The 18727-nt window shown below is 40.7% G+C and overlaps 1 protein-coding gene across 9 annotated transcripts in view; it reads right to left on the bottom strand.

Moving 5' to 3' along the window:
- DIP2C (DIP2 acetate--CoA ligase C (putative)) overlaps window positions 1–18727 on the bottom strand; it is a 302006-nt gene that overhangs the window by 22883 nt on the left and 260396 nt on the right. For all 9 annotated transcript variants that reach the window (XM_081560688.1, XM_081560689.1, XM_081560685.1 and 6 more), the window contains 2 exons: window positions 13628–13758; window positions 2530–2698 (listed from right to left, as the gene is read on the bottom strand). In XM_081560688.1, the coding sequence (XP_081416814.1) occupies window positions 2530–2698; window positions 13628–13758 (300 nt within the window). The remainder of the gene's footprint in view (window positions 1–2529; window positions 2699–13627; window positions 13759–18727) is intronic.

Raw genomic sequence — 18727 nt, 5'->3', positions numbered from 1 at the left:
TGTGCAAAACAGGAGGGTCCCTGACACACACGTGTTTGGGAGAATGCAGCCTAGGCTCTGGACGGTGCATTTGGGGCCAGAGATCCAAAATTTGGCCCTGAGTTTATTAAATGTAAGAACTTGGAAAAGGTGCTTGATTACTCTGTAACTTAAGTCTTCTCATCTTTAAAATGGAGACAATAATGGATCCAAGTCAGAGAGCCGATGTAAGGGTTAAACTAATCAAAGTGCAAAGTGCTTAGATATCACTTATTTCATTTGGTCATTTACATATGCACCCTGTGGGAAAGTTCATGAAACATAATCATTTTATAGCACAACATAGGTGGACATGAATAATAATCATGTTTTATAAATTTCTTTTGCTATATAAACATAACTTCAAGAAATAATATGCCAGCAAATTTGGAAAACTCAGCAGTGGCCACAGGACTGGAAAAGGTCAGTTTTCATTCCAATCCCAAGGAAAGGCAATGCCAAAGAATGTTCAAACTACCACACAACTGCACTCATATCACACGCTAGCAAAGTAATGCTCAAAATTCTCCAAGCCAAGCTTCAACAGTACGTGAACCGTGAACTTCCAGATGTTCAAGATGGATTTTAAAAAGGCAGAGGAACCAGAGATCAAATTGCCAACATCCACTGGATCACAGAAAAACAAGGGAGTTTCAGAAAATATCTATTTCTACTTTATTGACTATGCCAAAGCCTTTGACTGTGTGGATCATGAGAAACTGTGGAAAATTCTGAAAGAGATGGGAATACCAGACCACTTGATGACCTGCCTCTTGAGAAATCTATATGCAGGTCAGGAAGTAACAGTTAGAACTGGACATGGAACAACAGACTAGTTCCAAACAGGAAAAGGAGTACGTCAAGCCTGTATATTGTCATCCTGCTTATTTAATTTATATGCAGAGTACATCATGAGAAACGCTGGGCTGGATGAAGCACAAGCTGGAATCAAGACTGCCAGGAGAAGTATCAATAACCTCAGATATGCAGATGACATCACCCTTATGGCAGAAAGGAAGAACTAAAGAGACTCTTGATGAAAGTAAAGAGGAGAGTGAAAAAGTTGGCTGAAAACTCAACATTCAGAAAACTAAGATCATGGCAGCTGGTCCCATCACTTCATGGCAAAGAGATGGGGGAACAATGGAAACAGTGGCTGACTTAATTTTGGGGGGCTCCAAAATCACTGCAGATGGTGACTGCAGCCATGAAATTAAAAGATGCTTACTCCTTGGAGGGAAGGTTATGACCAACCTAGACAGCATATTAAAAATCAGAGACATTCCTTTGCCAACAAAGGTCTGTCTAGTCAAGGCTATGGTTTTTCCAGTAGTCATGTATGGATGTGCGAGTTGGACTATAAAGAAAGCTGAGCACCAAAGAATTGATGCTTTTGAACTGCAGTGTTGGAGAAGATTCTTGAGAGTCCCTTGGACTGCAAGGAGATCCGAGCAGTCCATCCTAAAGGAGATCAATCCTGAGTGTTCACTGGAAGGACTGATGCTGAAGCTGAAACTCCAATACTTTGGCCACCTGATGCGAAGAACTGATTCATTGGAAAAGACCCTGATGCTGGGAAAGATTGAAGACAGGAGGAGAAGGGGACGACAGAAGATGAGATGGTAGGATGGCATCACCGACTCAACGGACATGAGTTTGGATAAACTCCAGGAGTTGGTGATGGACAGGGAGGCCTGGTGTGCTGCGGTCCATGGGGTCACAAAGAGTCGGACACAACTGAGCAACTGAACTGAAGACATAATAATTTATTGCTGTAGCTTAATATCTAAGTTACCATGCATTTTGCTTTCTTGTTCAAGCTTAATGCATTGGGTCTGAATAGGGAAACAAAATCCAGGAGCGAGAAATACATTGCTTTACTAATGGCAGGTGTATAGGTAATTTGTACATATATATACATACACACAAATATAACCTGTGTATACATACACATACTCTCTCTCTCACATAGATCTGAGCATAGAAACAGTGAACAGTTGGAATACTAACCATAACAGGTCTTATAATTATTCTCTACTAGTTACTTGAATATTATGGTATGTCTACCGAGATGTCCTTGGCTATCACATAATGGTAACTGAATATTAATAAATAAAACCAAACCACTGTTCACTGAACTGTACAACTGAAATCTGGTTAGGACCCAGATATAACAATCAAGGTCTTCAAGAAAAACGAAATGAGTGGCCAAATTAAGACCTATGACTGTAACCTCATCACTGGAATAAAACTGAGTCCACCAACAATTAAAAAGGCAGTTCAGGGCCCTCTGAGCAGCCCTAACAGAATTAAAGACATCAATAACATACGTTCTGATCTCTAACTCTGGCAGTGGGAAAACATTCATGGTATAAAATGAGGTTTTCATGTAGAAGCAACTCTGTAAACCCTCAGGTGACAGTGGCTGCCCCACCACACCTCTTTCATGCCCTCTGATACTGTGCTTCCCCAGGATGCTGGCAATGCCCCAGGAACTCTTGGGTTGCTTACCTTGAGGGATTCAGTCTGCGATCCCAGCCCCTTGGTGCACAGTTCCATCACTGAATAGGAGCAAAATGTATCCCGGACTTTGTACTGACTCACGGCAAGCAGCCACAAGGCAGGATTGGTCTCCAGCTCTGCCGGCGGGATGAGGATGGACTGGTGCCCAGAGTACACACTGCAGAGAGACACAGGAGGGCTCAGCAAGGATGGAGGAGGGGGATCCACTGGCCTCTGAGAAACACCTGCTTCCATTTGCAAAAGGGGACAGTCACATCAACTCTACTTCCGGGTGTTTGTAAATAAAAAACAAAAGGTGTTTATGAAAACATTCTGAAAAACACAAAAGAATTATGTAACTATGATCTGCAGTTACTGTCATTTTGAGCACTTGGTGAAGTATCTCAAAGCTATGATGCTGGTAGGTTTCTCTCAAAGCTACTACACTAACAAACTGAATCTCACAGTGGGAAACACAGGACTGAATTTTGGTTAAAAGGTCTGAAAGTTCGGAAGAGCAGTTGACGAACTGGATGCTGTCTGGTTTAGCAACTGAAGTTTCATTGGGACCTGGCCCTCAGTCCTTGCAGTACTGTCTTGCTGTGGCAGCCACATCAATAGGCAGAGAAGAGGGCTGCAACAGAGGCCATGCAGCCTGCATGTGTACTGAACAGACAACTGAGGAAAAGCATGCCCAACTTGAATTCAGAAAACTGACATTCAGAGTAAATAAAACTAAGACAATTAGAATATGATTATAATTTCACTCAAAACGATCCAAATAAATACCAAAAAAGAACTAAGGAAAATACATGCATTCTCTTGTGTGTGGGCTCAGTCACGTCCTACTCTGTGACCCCCCTAGACTGGAGCCCACCAGTCTCCTCTGTCTATGGAATTCTCCAGGCAAGAATACTGGAGTGGGTAGCCTTTCCCTTCTCTAGGGGATCTTCCCGACCCAGGGGTTGAACCCAGGTCTCCCACATGGCAGGAGGGTTCTTCACCGTCTGAGCCCCAAGGACGCCTGGATGAAGTAGCTGACTGACAAAGCTGTGTTAGCTTCCAGGGTACAGCACAGTGATTCAATTATACACACACACAGATGTATTTTTTCAGATTCTTTTTCCTCATATGGGATTACAAAATACTAAGTATAGTTCCCTGTGCTATATAGTAGGGCCTTCCTTGTTGGTTACCTATTTTATATATAATAGTGTGTATACGTTAATCTCAAACTCTTAATTTATACCTCTCCCCACCACTCTTCCCTTTGGTAACCGTAAGTTTGTTTTCTATGTCAGTGGGTCTATTTCTGCTTTGTAAATAAACTCCTTTGTATCTTTTTTCTTTTGGATTCTACATATAAGCAATGTCATATGGTATCTCCCTGTCTTATTTCACTTACCATGATAATCTCTAGATCGATACATGGTGCTGCAGATGGCATTATTTCACTCTTTTTTTAGAGCTGAGTAATATTCCTTTGTGTATATATACCATATCATCTTTATCCAACTGTCAATGGACATTTAGGTTGCTTCCCTGTCTTTGTAAATTTCCATGCTGCTGTAAACAATGCTGCAATGAACACTGGGGTACATATATTTTTTTCAAATTAGTTTTCTCCAGATAGATAGATGCCCAGGAGTGGAACTGAAGGATCATATGGTAATCCCGTGTTTAGTTTTTTTAAGGAACCTCTATTCTCCATAGTGGCTGCACAAATTTACAATCTCACCAACACTGTAGGAGGGTTCCTCTTTCTCCACACCCTCTCCAGAGTTTATTATTTGTAGACTTTTTGATGATGGCCATTCTGACTGTATGAAGTGATACCTCATCATAGTTTTGATTTGCATTTCTCTAATAATTAGCAATGTTGTTAAGCATCTTTTCATGTGCCTGTTGGCCATCTACATGTCTTCTCTGGAGAAATGTCATTTTAGATCTCTGTCCATTACTTGACTGGGTTTTTTAAAATATTGAGCTGCATGAGCTCTTTGCATATTTTGAAGGTTAATCCCCTGTTGGTTGCATCATTTGCAAATATTTACTCCCAGTCAATATGTTGTCTTTTTATTTTGTTCATGGTTTCCTTTGCTGTGCCAAAGCTTTCAAGTTTAATTAGGTCACATTTGTTTTTATTTCCATTACTCCAGGAGATGGAGTCAAGAAGATATTGTTGCAAATGATATGTTTTGTCTATGTTTTCCTCTATGAGTTTTACAGTATGCGGTTTTAAGTTTAGGTCTTTAATCCCTTTTGAGTTTATTTTTGCCTGTGGTGTTAAAGAATGATCTAATTTCATTTTTTTTACAGATAGCTATAGTTTTCCCGGCACCACATACTGAAGACACTATCTGTTCTCCAGTATAGATAGTCTTGCCTATGTCCTAGATTAACTAACCACAGGTGCATGGGTTTACCTCTGGACTTTCTATCCTGCTTCCATTGACCTGTGTTTCTCTTTCTGTGCCAGCACCATACTGTACTGATGACTTCAGCTTTGTAGTATAGTCTGACGTAAGGAAGCCTAATTCCTCTTGTTCCATTCTTCTTTCTCAGGACTGCTTTGGCTATTCGGTCTTCTATGTTTTCATGCAAATTTAAATTTCCATACAAATTAAAATTTTTTGTTCTATATCTGTGAAAAATGCCCTTGGTAATTTGATAGGCATTGTGTTGAATGTATAGATTGTCCTGGGTAGTATAGTCATTTTAACAATACTGATTCTGTCCAAGAACTGTCCAATACTGACCAAGAACACAGTGTATCTTTCCATTTGTTTGTGTCCTCTTAAATTTCTTTCATCAGCATCTTACAGTTTTCAGAGTACAGGTCTTTATGCCTCCTTAGGAGGTTTATTCCTAAGTATTTTATTTTTTTTGATGTGATGGTAAATGGGGTTTTTTCCTTAATTTCTCTCTTTGCCCTTTTACTGTTAATGCAACAGATTTCTGTGTATTGATTTTGTATCCTGCCAGTTTACTGAATTAACTTTATGAGCTCTAGTAGTTGCGAGCTGAATCCAACAATATTAAAAGGATCATATACCACAATCAAGGGAAATTCAGCCCAGGGATGCATGGATCTTTTAGTATTTGCAAATCAGTCTAGTACTCTACATTAACAAATTGAAGAATAAAAACCACATGATCATCTCAATAGATGCAGAAAAAGCTTTTGGTAAAATTTAGCACCCATTTATGATTAAAAACTCTCCAGAAAGTCGGAGAAGGAAAAGGCGACCCTCTCCAGCATTCTTGCCTGGAGAACACTATGGAGAGAGGAGCCTGGCAGGCCATGGTCCATGAGGTTGCACAGAGTTGGACACAACTAAAGCAACTAAGCACACACTCCAGAAAGCAGGCATGGAGGCCTTATATGACAAACCCACAGCTAACATACTCAGTGGTGAAGAGCTGAAAGCATCTGCTCTGAGAACAAATGCTACAAACTGGTGACTGCTTTCAGTTCAGTTCAGTTCAGTTGCTCAGTCATGTCCCACTCTTTCCTACCCTATGGACTGAAGCATGCCAGGCCGCCCTGTCCATCACCAACTCCTGGAGTTTACTCAAACTCATGTTGATTGAGTCGGTGATGCCATCCAACCATCTCATCCTCTGTCATCACCTTCTCCTCCTGCTTTCAACTGTTCCCAGCATCAAGGTCCTTTCCAATGAGTCAGTTCTTCACATCAGGTGGCCAAAGTATTGGAGTTCCAGCTTCAGCATCAATGAATATTCAGGAATGATTTCCTTTAGGATGGACTGGTTGGATCTCCTTGTGGTCCAGGGGACTCTCAAGAGTCTTCTCCAATACCACAGTTCAAAAGTATCAATTCTTTGGTGCTCAGCTTTCTTTATAGTCCAACTCACACATCTATACATGACTACTGGAAAAACCATAGCTTTGACTAGACGGACCATAGTTGGCAAAGGAATGTCTCTGCTTTTCAATATGCTGTCTAGGTTGGTCATAACTTTTCTTTCAAGGAGCAAGCATCTTTTAATTTCACGGCTGCAGTCACCATCTGCAGTGATTTTGGAGCCCCCCAAAATTAACCACTGTTTTCAGTGCTTCCCCATCTCTTTGCCATGAAGTGATGGGACCAGATGCCATGATCTTAGTTTTCTGAATGTTGAGTTTTCAGCCAACTTTTGCACTCTCCTCTTTTAGTTTCATCAAGAGGCTCTTTAGTTCTTCTTCACTTTCTGCCATAAGGGTGGTGTCATTTACATATCTGAGGTTACTGATACTTCTCCTGCAGTCTTGATTCCAGCTTGTGCTTCATCTAGCCCAGCGTTTCTCATGATGTACTCTGCATATAAGTTAAATAAGTAGGGTGACAATATACAGCCTTGACATACTCCTTTCCCTATTTGGAACCAGTTTGCTGTTCCATGTCCAATTCTAACTGTTGCTTCCTGACCTGCATACAGGTTTCTCAAGAGGCAGGTCAGATGGTCTGGTATTCCCATCTCTTTCAGAATTTTCCACAGTTTCTCATGATCTACACAGTCAAAGGCTTTGGCATAGTCAATAGGCAGAAATAGATGCTTTTCTGGTACTCTCTTGCTTTTTCCATGATCCAGCGAATGTTGGCAATTTGATCTCTGGTTCCTCTGCCTTTTCTAAATACAGCTCGAATACCTGGAAGTTCATGGTTCACGTTTTGCTGAAGCCTGGCTTGGAGAATTTTGAGCATCACTTTACTAGCATGTGAGATGAGTTCAATTGTGCAGTAGTTCAAACATTCTTTGGCATTGTCTTTCTTTGCGATTGGAATGAAAACTGGCCTTTTCCAGTCCTGTGGCCACTGCTGAGTTTTCCAGATTTGCTGGCATATTGAGTGCAGCACTTTCATAGCATCACTTTTGAGGATTTGAACTAGCTCAACTGGAATTCCATCACCTCCACTAGCTTTGTTCGTAGTGATGCTTCCTAAGGCCCACTTGACTTCACATTCCAGGATGTCTGGCTCTAAGTGAGTGATCACACCATCGTGATTATCTGGGTCGTGAAGATCTTTTTTGTACAGTTCTTCTGTGTATTCTTGCCACCTCTTCTTAATATCATCTGCTTCTGTTAGGTCCATACAATTTCTGTCCTTTATTGTGCCCACCTTTGCATGAAATGTTCCTTTGGTATCTCTAATTTTCTTGAAGAGATCTCTAGCCTTTCCCACTCTGTTGTTTTCCTCTATTTTTTTGCACTGATCACTGAGGAAGGCTTTCTTATCTCTCCTTGCTATTCTTTGGAATTCTGCATTCAAATGAGTATATCTTTCCTTTTCTCCTTTGCTTTTCACTTCTCTTCTTTTTACAGCAATCTGTAAGGCTTCCTCAGACAGCCATTTTGCTTTTTTGCATTTCTTTTTCTTGGGGACGGTCTTGATCCCTGTCTCCTGTACAATGTCACGAACCTCCATCCACAGTTCTTCAGGTACTCTGTGTATCAGATCTAATCCCTTGAATCTATTTCTCACTTCCACTGTATAATCGTAAGGGATTTGATTTAGGTCATACCTGAATAGTCTAGTGGTTTTCCCTACTTTCTTGAATTTAAGTCTGGATTTGGCAATAAGCAGTTCATGATCTGAGCCACGGTCAGCTCCAGGTCTTGTTTTTGCTAACTTTATACAGCTTCTCCATCTTTGGCTGCAAAGAATATAATCAATCTGTTTTCGGTATTGACCATCTGGTGATGTTCATGTGTAGAGTCTTCTCTTGTGTTGTTGGAAGATGGTGTTTGCTATGATCAGTGCATTCTCTTGGCAGAACTCTATTAGCCTTTGTCCTGCTTCATTTTGTACTCCAAGGTCAAATTTGCCTGTTACTCTAGGTGTTTCTTGACTTCCTACTTTTACCTTCCAGTCCCCTATAATGAAAAGGACATCTTTTTTGGGTCTTAGTTCTAGAAGGTCTTGTAGGTCTTCATACAACCGTTCAACTTCAGCTTCTTCAGCATTACTGGTTGGGGCATAGACGTAGATTACTGTGATATTAAATGGTTTGCTTGGAAACGAACAGAGATCATTCTGTCATTTTTGAGATTGCATCCAAGTACTGCATTTCAGACTCTTCTGTTGACTATGATGGCTACTCCATTTCTTCTAAGGGATTCTTGCCCACAGTAGTAGATATAATGGTCATCTGAGTTAAATTCACCCATTCCAGTCCATTTTAGTTCGCTGATTCCTAAAATGTCGACATTCACTCTTGCCATCTCCTCTTGCCATCTTGCCATCTCGCCATCTCGTCTTTGACCACTTCCAATTTTCCTTGATTCATGGACCTGACATTCCAGGTTCCTATGCGACACTGCTCTTTACAGCATCGGACTTTGCTTCTATCACCAGTCACATCCACAACTGAGTGTTGTTTTTGCTTTGGCTCCATCTCTTCATTCTTTCTGGAGTTATTTCTCCATTGATCTCCAGTAGCATACTGGGCACCTACCGACCTGGGGAGTTCATCTTTCAGTGTCTTTTCTTTTTGCCTTTTCATCCTGTTCATGGGGTTCTCAAGGCAAGAATACTGAAATGGTTTGCCATTCCCTTCTCCAGTGGACCACATTTTGTCAGAACTCTCCACCATGATCCGTCCGTCTTGGGTGGCCCTTTACCCCATGGCTCATAGTTTCATTGAGTTAGACAACGCTGTGGTCCATGTGATCAGATTGGTTAGTTTTCTGTAATTGTGGTTTTCATTCTGTCTGCCCTCTGATGGAGAAGGATAAGAGGTTATGGAAGCTTCCTGATGGGAGAGACTGAGTGTGGGGGAAACTGGGCCTTGTTCTGATGTGCAGACACTGAGTGTAGCAGCACATCAGTGAAAGGGACCTTCTGAAGAAGGTCACCATTATCTTCAGTACCTCCACCATAGTTTGGCCCCAGGTAAATAACAGGGAGGGAACACAGCTCCACCCATCAACAGAAAGTTGGATTATAGATTTACTGAGCATAGCCCCACCCATCAGAACAAAAGGCTCCTCCATCCATGAGTTTTTCCATGCAAGAATACTGGATTGGGTTGCCATTTCCTTCTCCAAGGCATCTTCCCATCCCAGGGTTCGAACCTGGGTCTCCCGCATTGCAGGCAAACTCTTTACCATCTGAGCAACCAGGGAATCCAAGAGCTCTGAGGATGTAATGACTGGTCTCAGTAACCAGGATAAAGGATTATAATATCCCAAACTTTCCTTTGAATGTTTGCAAATATTTCCTTTGAAATCCTGCTAATGTGAAAGTTTTGCTATGCACATAATACGCAAAATTGCACATTCCATTGGAGCCCTATTGAAATGTATAAAAATTATTTTTATAGACATTATATAAAAATCAGTAAGAGCCCATTCCAATAATTGTAATACTCAAAATTCTGTCAATTTTTCTCTAAGATCTGTTTTCAGAAACTGATTGAAGTCTTTAAGGATGACTTTATAATATGGTGGTTATTTAAGAGATCAAACAGCACTACAGCAAACACATCTGTATTACAAATACTGACATCCTAGTCAAACAGCTACTTACTGCAAATCAGATGGATCCAACAACACTTCTGCACAAATGGAGACAAGCCCTGCAGCTTGTGAAAACACACTTTTATCCAAAAGTTCTTGTATCCAACACTGCAGGGCTTTAAAATCAGTTTTTCCATCTGGTTGAGAAACCGGCACGTCCTGCTTGTTTTCTCAATTCTAACCAGTCAGCTTTTCAAGAATATACACTTGGGGTCTGAAGAGGAGCCTAGATCTACAGCGCACCAGGGCTGCCCCTCACACACACAGGTCCTGTGACCACGCCTGGAGCACTCGTCTTCTTTCCAGGGGCCATGAGAGCTAAGGGAGACGCTTGCCCCTGAGCACACCGACACGTGCAGCAGCCCCCAGGTGGGTGACTGCTTGGTGTTTAGTGCCACAGACACCAATGCACCCTCTGCCCTTTGCAATGTGGTGCTCCAGAATCTGCCTATAGACCATGTATGGAGTGACCCTGAATTAGAGCTTCCTTTGTAGCTCAGGTGCCAACTTCAGTGAGAATCCTCAAGGCGGCATTAAGCAGGAAGAAATAAAAATAATGAAAAATTTACCTCTGCTGAATTGATGTTAAAAGAACAATCCTGGCTAAAATTGGATCAACGCCAGGTAACAGCCCAAGATCTAACAACCCTGCACATCATGCACCATATAAGTCATAATTATCCACCAGGAAACGTGGCTTGGAGTTTTCCATGAGCACCAAATATTATTCAACCCACTCGTGAATCAGGGTGAACAGGACCACCTGAGCTAGAACCCCTGCCTGGCTTCTGTTCCAGCTCTAGTTTACACACTTCTCTGTCACCAAAGACTCCCATTTTCTGGTACACACCAAGCTCAGTTAACAACACTGCAGTCTCGTGTATTAGGGAACCAAAATGTACATCAACACCCTATAACGATACACTTCTTAATTATGACAATCTATCATTTCCATATTGTTATCAGCATTTTCCTTTTAAATCCTATCATAAGGAGACCCAAAATGAAGAAAACAAAATGCAAATCACCTATTACTAGCTTTCTTAAGAATACACATCATGATAAAAGATTTGCCTGATCAGACTGCTAAGGGCACGAAAAGGTGGGGTCCACAGTGTGGAGTTCAAGGTTAGAGAAACTAAGCACACTTGTGGAAATTAAGCATAGTTTCACCTCTGTCTTCACTTCTGTAAATGGAAGTCAACATTAATAAAAAAGCTATTAAATCCTAATAGAGGACACACAGAAAACCTGATTCACCAATTTTCTACTTGCCTTTTTTTTGGTCTCAATCCAACAAAAGTTGATTGTTGTTTCATTTATTAACCAATACTGATTTCTTGGCACTGGCTATTATACTTTCCAACTTAATAGCAGGTTGCTTATAGGGAAGAAATTATTTCTTGCAAATTTCTGGAACCTCAACTATTTCAGTTTAGATCTTAACTTCAAAAAGAACAGAACAGTTTAAAAACACTTTGGAAACATTTTCTCCCAGTCTCTGGCCTGCTCCCATTCTCTTGACAGTGCCTTTTGCAGAGCAGAGACAATTGATTTTAATAAAGTCAGTCTGTAAATTATTTCTTTCATGATCAAGCCTTTGGAGGTGTGTCGAAAAGTCATCACCAAACCCAAGATTTATCTAGATTTTCTCCCGAGTTATCATCTAGGAGTTTTATAGCTTTATGTTTCACATTTAGGTGTATGATGTATTTTGATCTATTTTTGAGAAGGCCACAAAGCCTCTGTGTAGATTTATTTCTTTGCAGGGGGCAGAGGTGGATGTCCAGTTGCTCCAACACCATCTGTTGAAAAGGCCATTATATGGTTGTACTGCTTCTGCACATCTGTCAAAGATCAAAGGACTGTACTTACGTGAGTCTGTTTCTGGGCTCTCTCTAACACCAAGAGTGAGCTCTGATGTAAATTACAGACTCTGGGATGACAATATGTCAAGGTAGTTTCCTAGTTTGTAAAAAACATACACTCTGATAGGAGATGCTTATAATGGGGAAGCTGTGCGTGTGGGGGTGGGGTGGAACAGAAAATCTCTGCACTTTTCCGTCAATCTTGCTGTGAAGCTAACAATGCTCTGAAAAAGAAAACCTAAATAAAAAAATTAAAATAAAAAATGGTTGACCAGGAAAAGAGAGAAAAAATACATTCTGGTAACTAATATAAAGGTACACGTTTATAATTCAATGATTTTAGATTAACCTGATAAAACATACAAAGAATTGATAACTCTCACAATTTGGGCACTCTGAGCAAGGCAGTTGTACAACTCAGGATAACACATGTCGCCCTGTGGTATCACACTGGTTAGCCTCCTGAATGGGCACGGTAGGGTCTGTGCCATACACCTCAGTTACTTCAAGGAAAGGAATTTTCTTTTTAAAAAAAACCAACAGTTTTTACTTAGGTATAATTTGCGTATCATAAATCCAACCATTTGAAGCACAGAATTAAAAGAACTTTGACAAATTTGCCGAGTCATACAATGCTCACCACAATGCAGTCTAGAACACTTCCATCACCCTGACACAAAACTGGCAAAACACAGTCCATGTAAAGCTGGCTGTTGGGCCCTGGTGTTTGTTACAGCATTTTTACACACTTAAAACATATACACTTGCATATGTTTGAAAATGTTAATAAAAAGTAGTACACTACATTAGAAAATAAAATCTGAAAGACTATATGCCAAAATGCTAATGTTTATTTACTGGAATCATCCTGATAGCTCAGTTGGTAAAGACTCTGCCTGCAATGCAGGAGAACCCAGTCTGAGTCCTGGGTTGGGAAGATCCACTGCAGGAGGGATAGGCCACTCACTCCAGTATTCTTGGGCTTCCTTTGTGGCTCAGCTGGTAAAGAATCTGCTTGCAATGCAGGAGACCTGGGTTGGGAAGATTCCCTGGAGAAGGGAAAGGCTACCCACTCCAGGATTCTGGCCTGGAGAATTCCATGGACTGTATAATCCATGGGGTTGCAAACAGTCGGACATGACTGAGTGACTTTCACTTTCACTAGGTAGTATCTTATGGAAAGCTTCATTTTGTTCTTTATATTATTTTGTATTTTCTCAAGTTTCTACGATGAACCTATATGTACAATTAGAGAAAAACACCAATAAACATTCATTCTTTCCATACATACTGTTGATACCTGCCAGGAGGGGAGAGGAGTCTGCTCCCGGCCTCCCCCAACTAGAGTCAGGGAGAAGCCGAGGAGGAAAGAGCCTGGATGTCCCTGGTCAGTTCCAGGCCTGGGACATCTGCAAAGATTTGGAGCTACAAGAAGCAAGCCCAGGGTCTGGGAGTTGCTTGGAAAACGGGCTCCCAACAGATAGCTTCTCAAGAGTGGCCCCAGATGTTGTCTCTGTTAGTTTCAGCAAATGTTACAGAGACTAACCTTCCAGACGCTGGAGAGTGTCACTACCTGGCTACCAGCATGCAGAGCCAGGCTGAGGGGGAGCCACATCCTGCAGGCAGCCCCCTCCCATGAGCAGGTCTGAGCTCACAGGTGATCTGAAAAAGCATGCATGTTTACTTATATCACAGAGATACAGAGAAAACTCACCTACAGAGGCACCACAGGACAAATCCAAGTCCACAGTAAGGGTCCAAGCAGATGGCCACTTCTCTCGAGGGGTAGAGCTCACACTGCAGCTTAATAGAACGGCAGAAGGCACTGGTGGCTGCATGAGACATCTGCAAGACAGCAAGGCCGTGTCAGGCGCTAGAGCCAGAGCCCAGCCTCAGGACTCCTGCATCACCACAGGCCACACAGATCACACTGGACCAGACACCAATGCCAAGGGTGGTTTCAGACAGGACAACTGTAGCCAAGCTCTGGTTCCATTAGGAGAGGGTAGGCAGTGGGTTCTCATTAGTCTTCCCATTTTCAATGAGTAAGCCACAAGCAAAACTTCCCGGTCCCCCAGGACTTAGTCACCCCAGCCCATGAGGTCGGGACATCTTGCATTTGAATGGTGGCTTTGACTGCGACCCCACCACAGCCTGTACAGTACATGGGGACATGTGACCACTCACGTGCCCTCTCTAGGCAGAGACAACACCCGACTCGTGCTTCACCTCCAGACCCAGCCCTGCACCTGTCATGCAGCAGAGGGACCAGCAGAGCACACTGGACGCACGACTCCTGTCGGCAAAGACTTGCTGAAGGTCACACCCGTTTGTGCAGTGACATAAGCTTGTCATTTGACAGGAACCCAAGTGCAGTCTCAGTATAGCTACAGTTAAGAGCTTCTCTAAAGGCAGCAGCCAGTCCCACAACAGTCAGTATGGAATGTGAATTCTTTTAAAGTACAGAAAAATTATATCTAATAACATCAATTTTCACAGATGCTTTCTAGCCAAACTAATCTAAGAGGAACAGGAAAGTAAAAGCAGCCCAGAAAACTTTACCAAGTTCATGGTCTTAGACACATCTCAAGTTAGTGTGGAGTGCACATCACCCAGAGCTGAACTGTAAAAGGGACCAGCGCAGAGCATCCGGGCAGAATTTCTGACAGGGATCCTACACACTAGGATGGAAGGGCCTCACTCCTGGTGTGTCTCATTTCTTTCTCCAAGGTGGCTAATAAAAGCTCTCAGTCATCTGATTGGATTTCCCTGAATGTTACAATGCTTCTTGAAAAAGAACAACAAAGTCAGAGGACTCACCCTTTCTGATTTAAAAACTTAGTAGAAAGCTACTGTAATCAAAACAGTGTGGTAGTGGCATAAAGACAGACACATAGAAAAACAGAACAGAATAGATAGCCCAGAAATAAAACCTCACATACATGGTGAAATGACTTTTTAAAAATTTTTCACTAATTTATTTTTCCCTAGACTTCACGTGCAATTGATTGACTGATTGATTGGGGCATAACTGATATACATCATTATGTTAGTTTCAGGTGTACAACACAACATACATATGTGTATGTACTGCAAAATGATCACCACAATAAGTCTAATGAAGAGAGCTACTAAAATTTATTCTCTTACCAACATCCAAGTATGCAACATAGTACACTATTAACCACAGTTTCCATGCTGTACAACACACCAACAGCCCTTACTTATAACCGGAAGCCTGTACCTTTTGGCTTCCGTCACCTGTTTTTGCCTATCACCAATCTGTTTTCTGTATCTATGAGGTTTTTTTTTTTTTTTTTAAATATTTCACATATAAGTGAGATCACACAGCATTTGTCTTTCTGACTTAGCATGATGTCCTTCAGGTTCACCCATGTTGTCACAAATGGCAGAGTTTCCTTCTTTCTAATGGCTGAATTATACTGCACTGTGTGCTTATGGATGGTGTGGGTGAGTGGGCAGGCAGGTCTCATTTTTCTTATCCATTCATCTGCCAATGGACACTGATATTGTTTCCATATCTTGGCTACTGCAAAATAATGCTCTATGAACACTGGGGTGCAGACATCTTTCTGAGTTAGTGTTTTTATTTTCTTCAGATCAGTAGCCAGAAGTGGAATTTTTGGATAACATGGTAGTTTTATTTTTAACTCTTTGAGGATCCTCTATACTGTTTTTCATAGTGGCTACACCAGTTTACATTTCCACCAACAGTGCACAAGGGTTTCTCTTTCTCCACACCCTCATCAACATGTTATCTCTTATCTTTTTGATGATGGCCATCCTGGCAAGTGTGAAGTGATAGCTCACTGTGGTTTTCATTTGCATTTCCCTGATGATTAGTGATGCTGAGCATATTTTCTTGTACCTGTTGTCCATCTGTATGTCTTTTTCAGAAAAATGTCTATTTACATCCTCTGCCCACTTTTAAGCAATCGTTTTTCTGCTCTTAAGTTGTATGAGTTCTTTACATATTTTGGATATTAACCCATTGTCAATACGTGGTTTGCAAATATTTCCTCCCGTTCAGTAGGTTGCCTTTTCATTGGTTGGTTTCCTTTGCTGTGCAGAAGCTTTTGGTTTGATGTAGTTCCACTTGCTTAACTTTTGTTTCCTTTGCTATTGATGTCAAACTAAAAAAATCTCTAAGACCAATGTCTAGGAGCTGACCCCTATGCTACCCCTATGTTTTCTCCTAGGAGAGTTATGGTTTCAGGTTTTATGTTCAAGTCTTTAATTCACTTTGAGTTCATTTTTACATATGGTGTAGAAAATTGGTTCAGTTTCATTCTTTAGCATGTGGCTGTCCAATTCTCCAAGCACATTTACTTAAAGCCTGTCCTTTCCCATTGCATATCCTTGGCTCCTTTGCCATAAACAAGTTAACATTATGTGTGGGTTTATTTCTGGGCTATTCTGTGTCACTGGTCCTTGTGTCTGTTTTTGTACCAGTATCATACTGTTGGCATTACTGTAGCCTTGTAATGTCAGTGAGCATGATGCCTCCAGCTCTGATCTTTTTCAAGATGGCTTTGGCTATTTGGGTCTTTTATGGTTTCATAAAAATTTTAGAATAGTTTGTTCTATTTCTTGAAAAACTTTTGAATTTTTGAAAAATTCCATTGGAATTTTGATAGGGACTGCAATGAACCTGTAGATTGCTTTGGGTAGTATGGACATTATAACAATATTAATTATTCCAATCCAAAAGTATGGAGTATCTTTCATTTGTCCTTTTCAATTTATTCCATCAATATTTTACAGTTTTCAGTATATAGATCTTTTACTTCCTTGGTTAAATTTATTCCTAGGTATTCTTTTTGATGCAGTTGTAAATAAGACTGTTTCCTTAATTTCTCTTTCTGCTATTTCATTATTAGTGTACAGAAACACAACAGATTTCTCTGTATTGATTTTGTTATCTTGCACTTTACTGAATTATTTATTGTAACAGTTTTTGGTGGAGTTTTTAGTGTTTTCTATACAAAGCATCATGTCATCTGCAAATAGTAACAATTTTAATTCTTCCTTTCCCAACTTAGATGCCTTTTATTTCTTTTTCTTGCCTAATTTCTCTACTTAGAACTTCCAGCACTATATTGAACAATAGTGGCATCCTGATCTTAGAGGAAATCTTGCTTTTTCTCTGGAAATCGTTCAACTTTTCACTCTCGAGTATCATGTTAAGTGTGGGTGATCAAACGTATTTTTGATAAGAATGCCAAGACCATTCAATGGGGAAAGGACAGTCTTTTCAACAAATGGTGCTTGGAAAACTGGATAGCCACATGCAAAAGAATTAAGCTACACTCTTAACCTAATACCATAAACAAAATTAACAGAAAATGGATCAAAGTTCTAAATTCAAGACCTAAAACAATAAAACTTGTAGAAGAAAACATGGGACATGGGACAAAAGTTCACAACACTGGATTTGGAAACGCTTTCTTGGAGAGGACACCAAAGGCACTGGTTAAAAAAAAAAACAACCTGACAAAATTAGACTTCACGGAAACTAAAAAATTTTCTGCATCAAAAGGCACTATCCAAAGAGTTAAAGGGCAACTCAAAGAATGGGACAGAATATCTGCAGACCATGTAACTGATAAGGGTATCAGAGAACTTCTAAAACTCAACACCAATAAGAAAACAATCAATTCAAAATCAGCAAAGGAGTTGAATAAACATTTCTCTAAAGAATACATACCAAAAGGTGCTCAACATCATTAATCCTCAGAGAAATGTAAATCAAAATTACAGTGTGATCTACCTCACATACATTAGGAAGGGCTACTTAAAACAAACAAACAAATAAAAGGAAATGCCCAGGGAGTTCCCTTGTGACCTAGTCATTAGGATTCCAGACTTTCACTGCCATGGCCCAGGTTCAATCGTTGGTCAGGGAACCAAGATCCTGCAAGCCATGAGGCTCAGCCACAGAAAAAGAAGACATTCAAAAGAGAAAAACCAACAGAAAATAAATTCCAAGTGTTGGCAAGAATGTAGAGAAACTGGAAACTTTGTGCATCATTGGTGAGAAGGTAAAATGGGACAGCTACTGTAGAAAAGAGTATGGCAATTCCCCCCAAAATAAAAATAAAATTACCCTTTGACCCAACAATTCAACTTCTGGATATATATTTAAAAGAGTTAAAGGCCATGTTTCGAAGAGATATTTATACACCCCATGCTCACTGCAGCATGATTCACAACAGCTAAAATGTGAAAGCAACTCAAGTAGCCATTGAAAAATGAATGGATAAGCAAAATGTGGTAAACACATACAGTGAAATATTAACTCAACCTTAAAAAGGAATTTTGATATATACTTCAACATGGATGAACCTTGAAGAAACTATGCTAAGTGAAATAAGTCAAACACAAGAAGACACATACTGTATGATTCTATGTAAACATGGTACTAGAACGCTCAAAATCGCAGAGACAGAAAGCAGGATGGGAGGTACTGGGAGGCAGGGGCAAGTCTCAGTTTAGAAGATGAGTTATGGAGCTGAGTGCTGGTGACAGCAGCACAGAACTGTGAATGAATTTAATACCACTGAACCATACACTTGAATTGGTTAAGTGGTAAGTTTATGTTACATGTATTTTACTACAATTACAAAATTGGAAAAAAAAGTCGAGCGAAAGAACTGAAAATTATGCAAGCTCAGCAATCAGGCGAATAATAGGTGCAGGGCTTCCTGAGGCTAGAGAACTCAGCAGTATCTTGATGAGGACCCTGCCTAACCTAGGAGAGTCCTAACTCAGGTGACACACGTACTAGTTCCTT

This window comes from Giraffa tippelskirchi, chromosome 13, assembly GCF_054371585.1.
Source record: "Giraffa tippelskirchi isolate mGirTip1 chromosome 13, T2T-mGirTip1v1.2.pri, whole genome shotgun sequence".
In the NCBI taxonomy this organism is placed as follows: Eukaryota; Metazoa; Chordata; class Mammalia; order Artiodactyla; family Giraffidae; genus Giraffa; species Giraffa tippelskirchi.
This window is presented reverse-complemented; position numbering and strand designations above follow the sequence as displayed.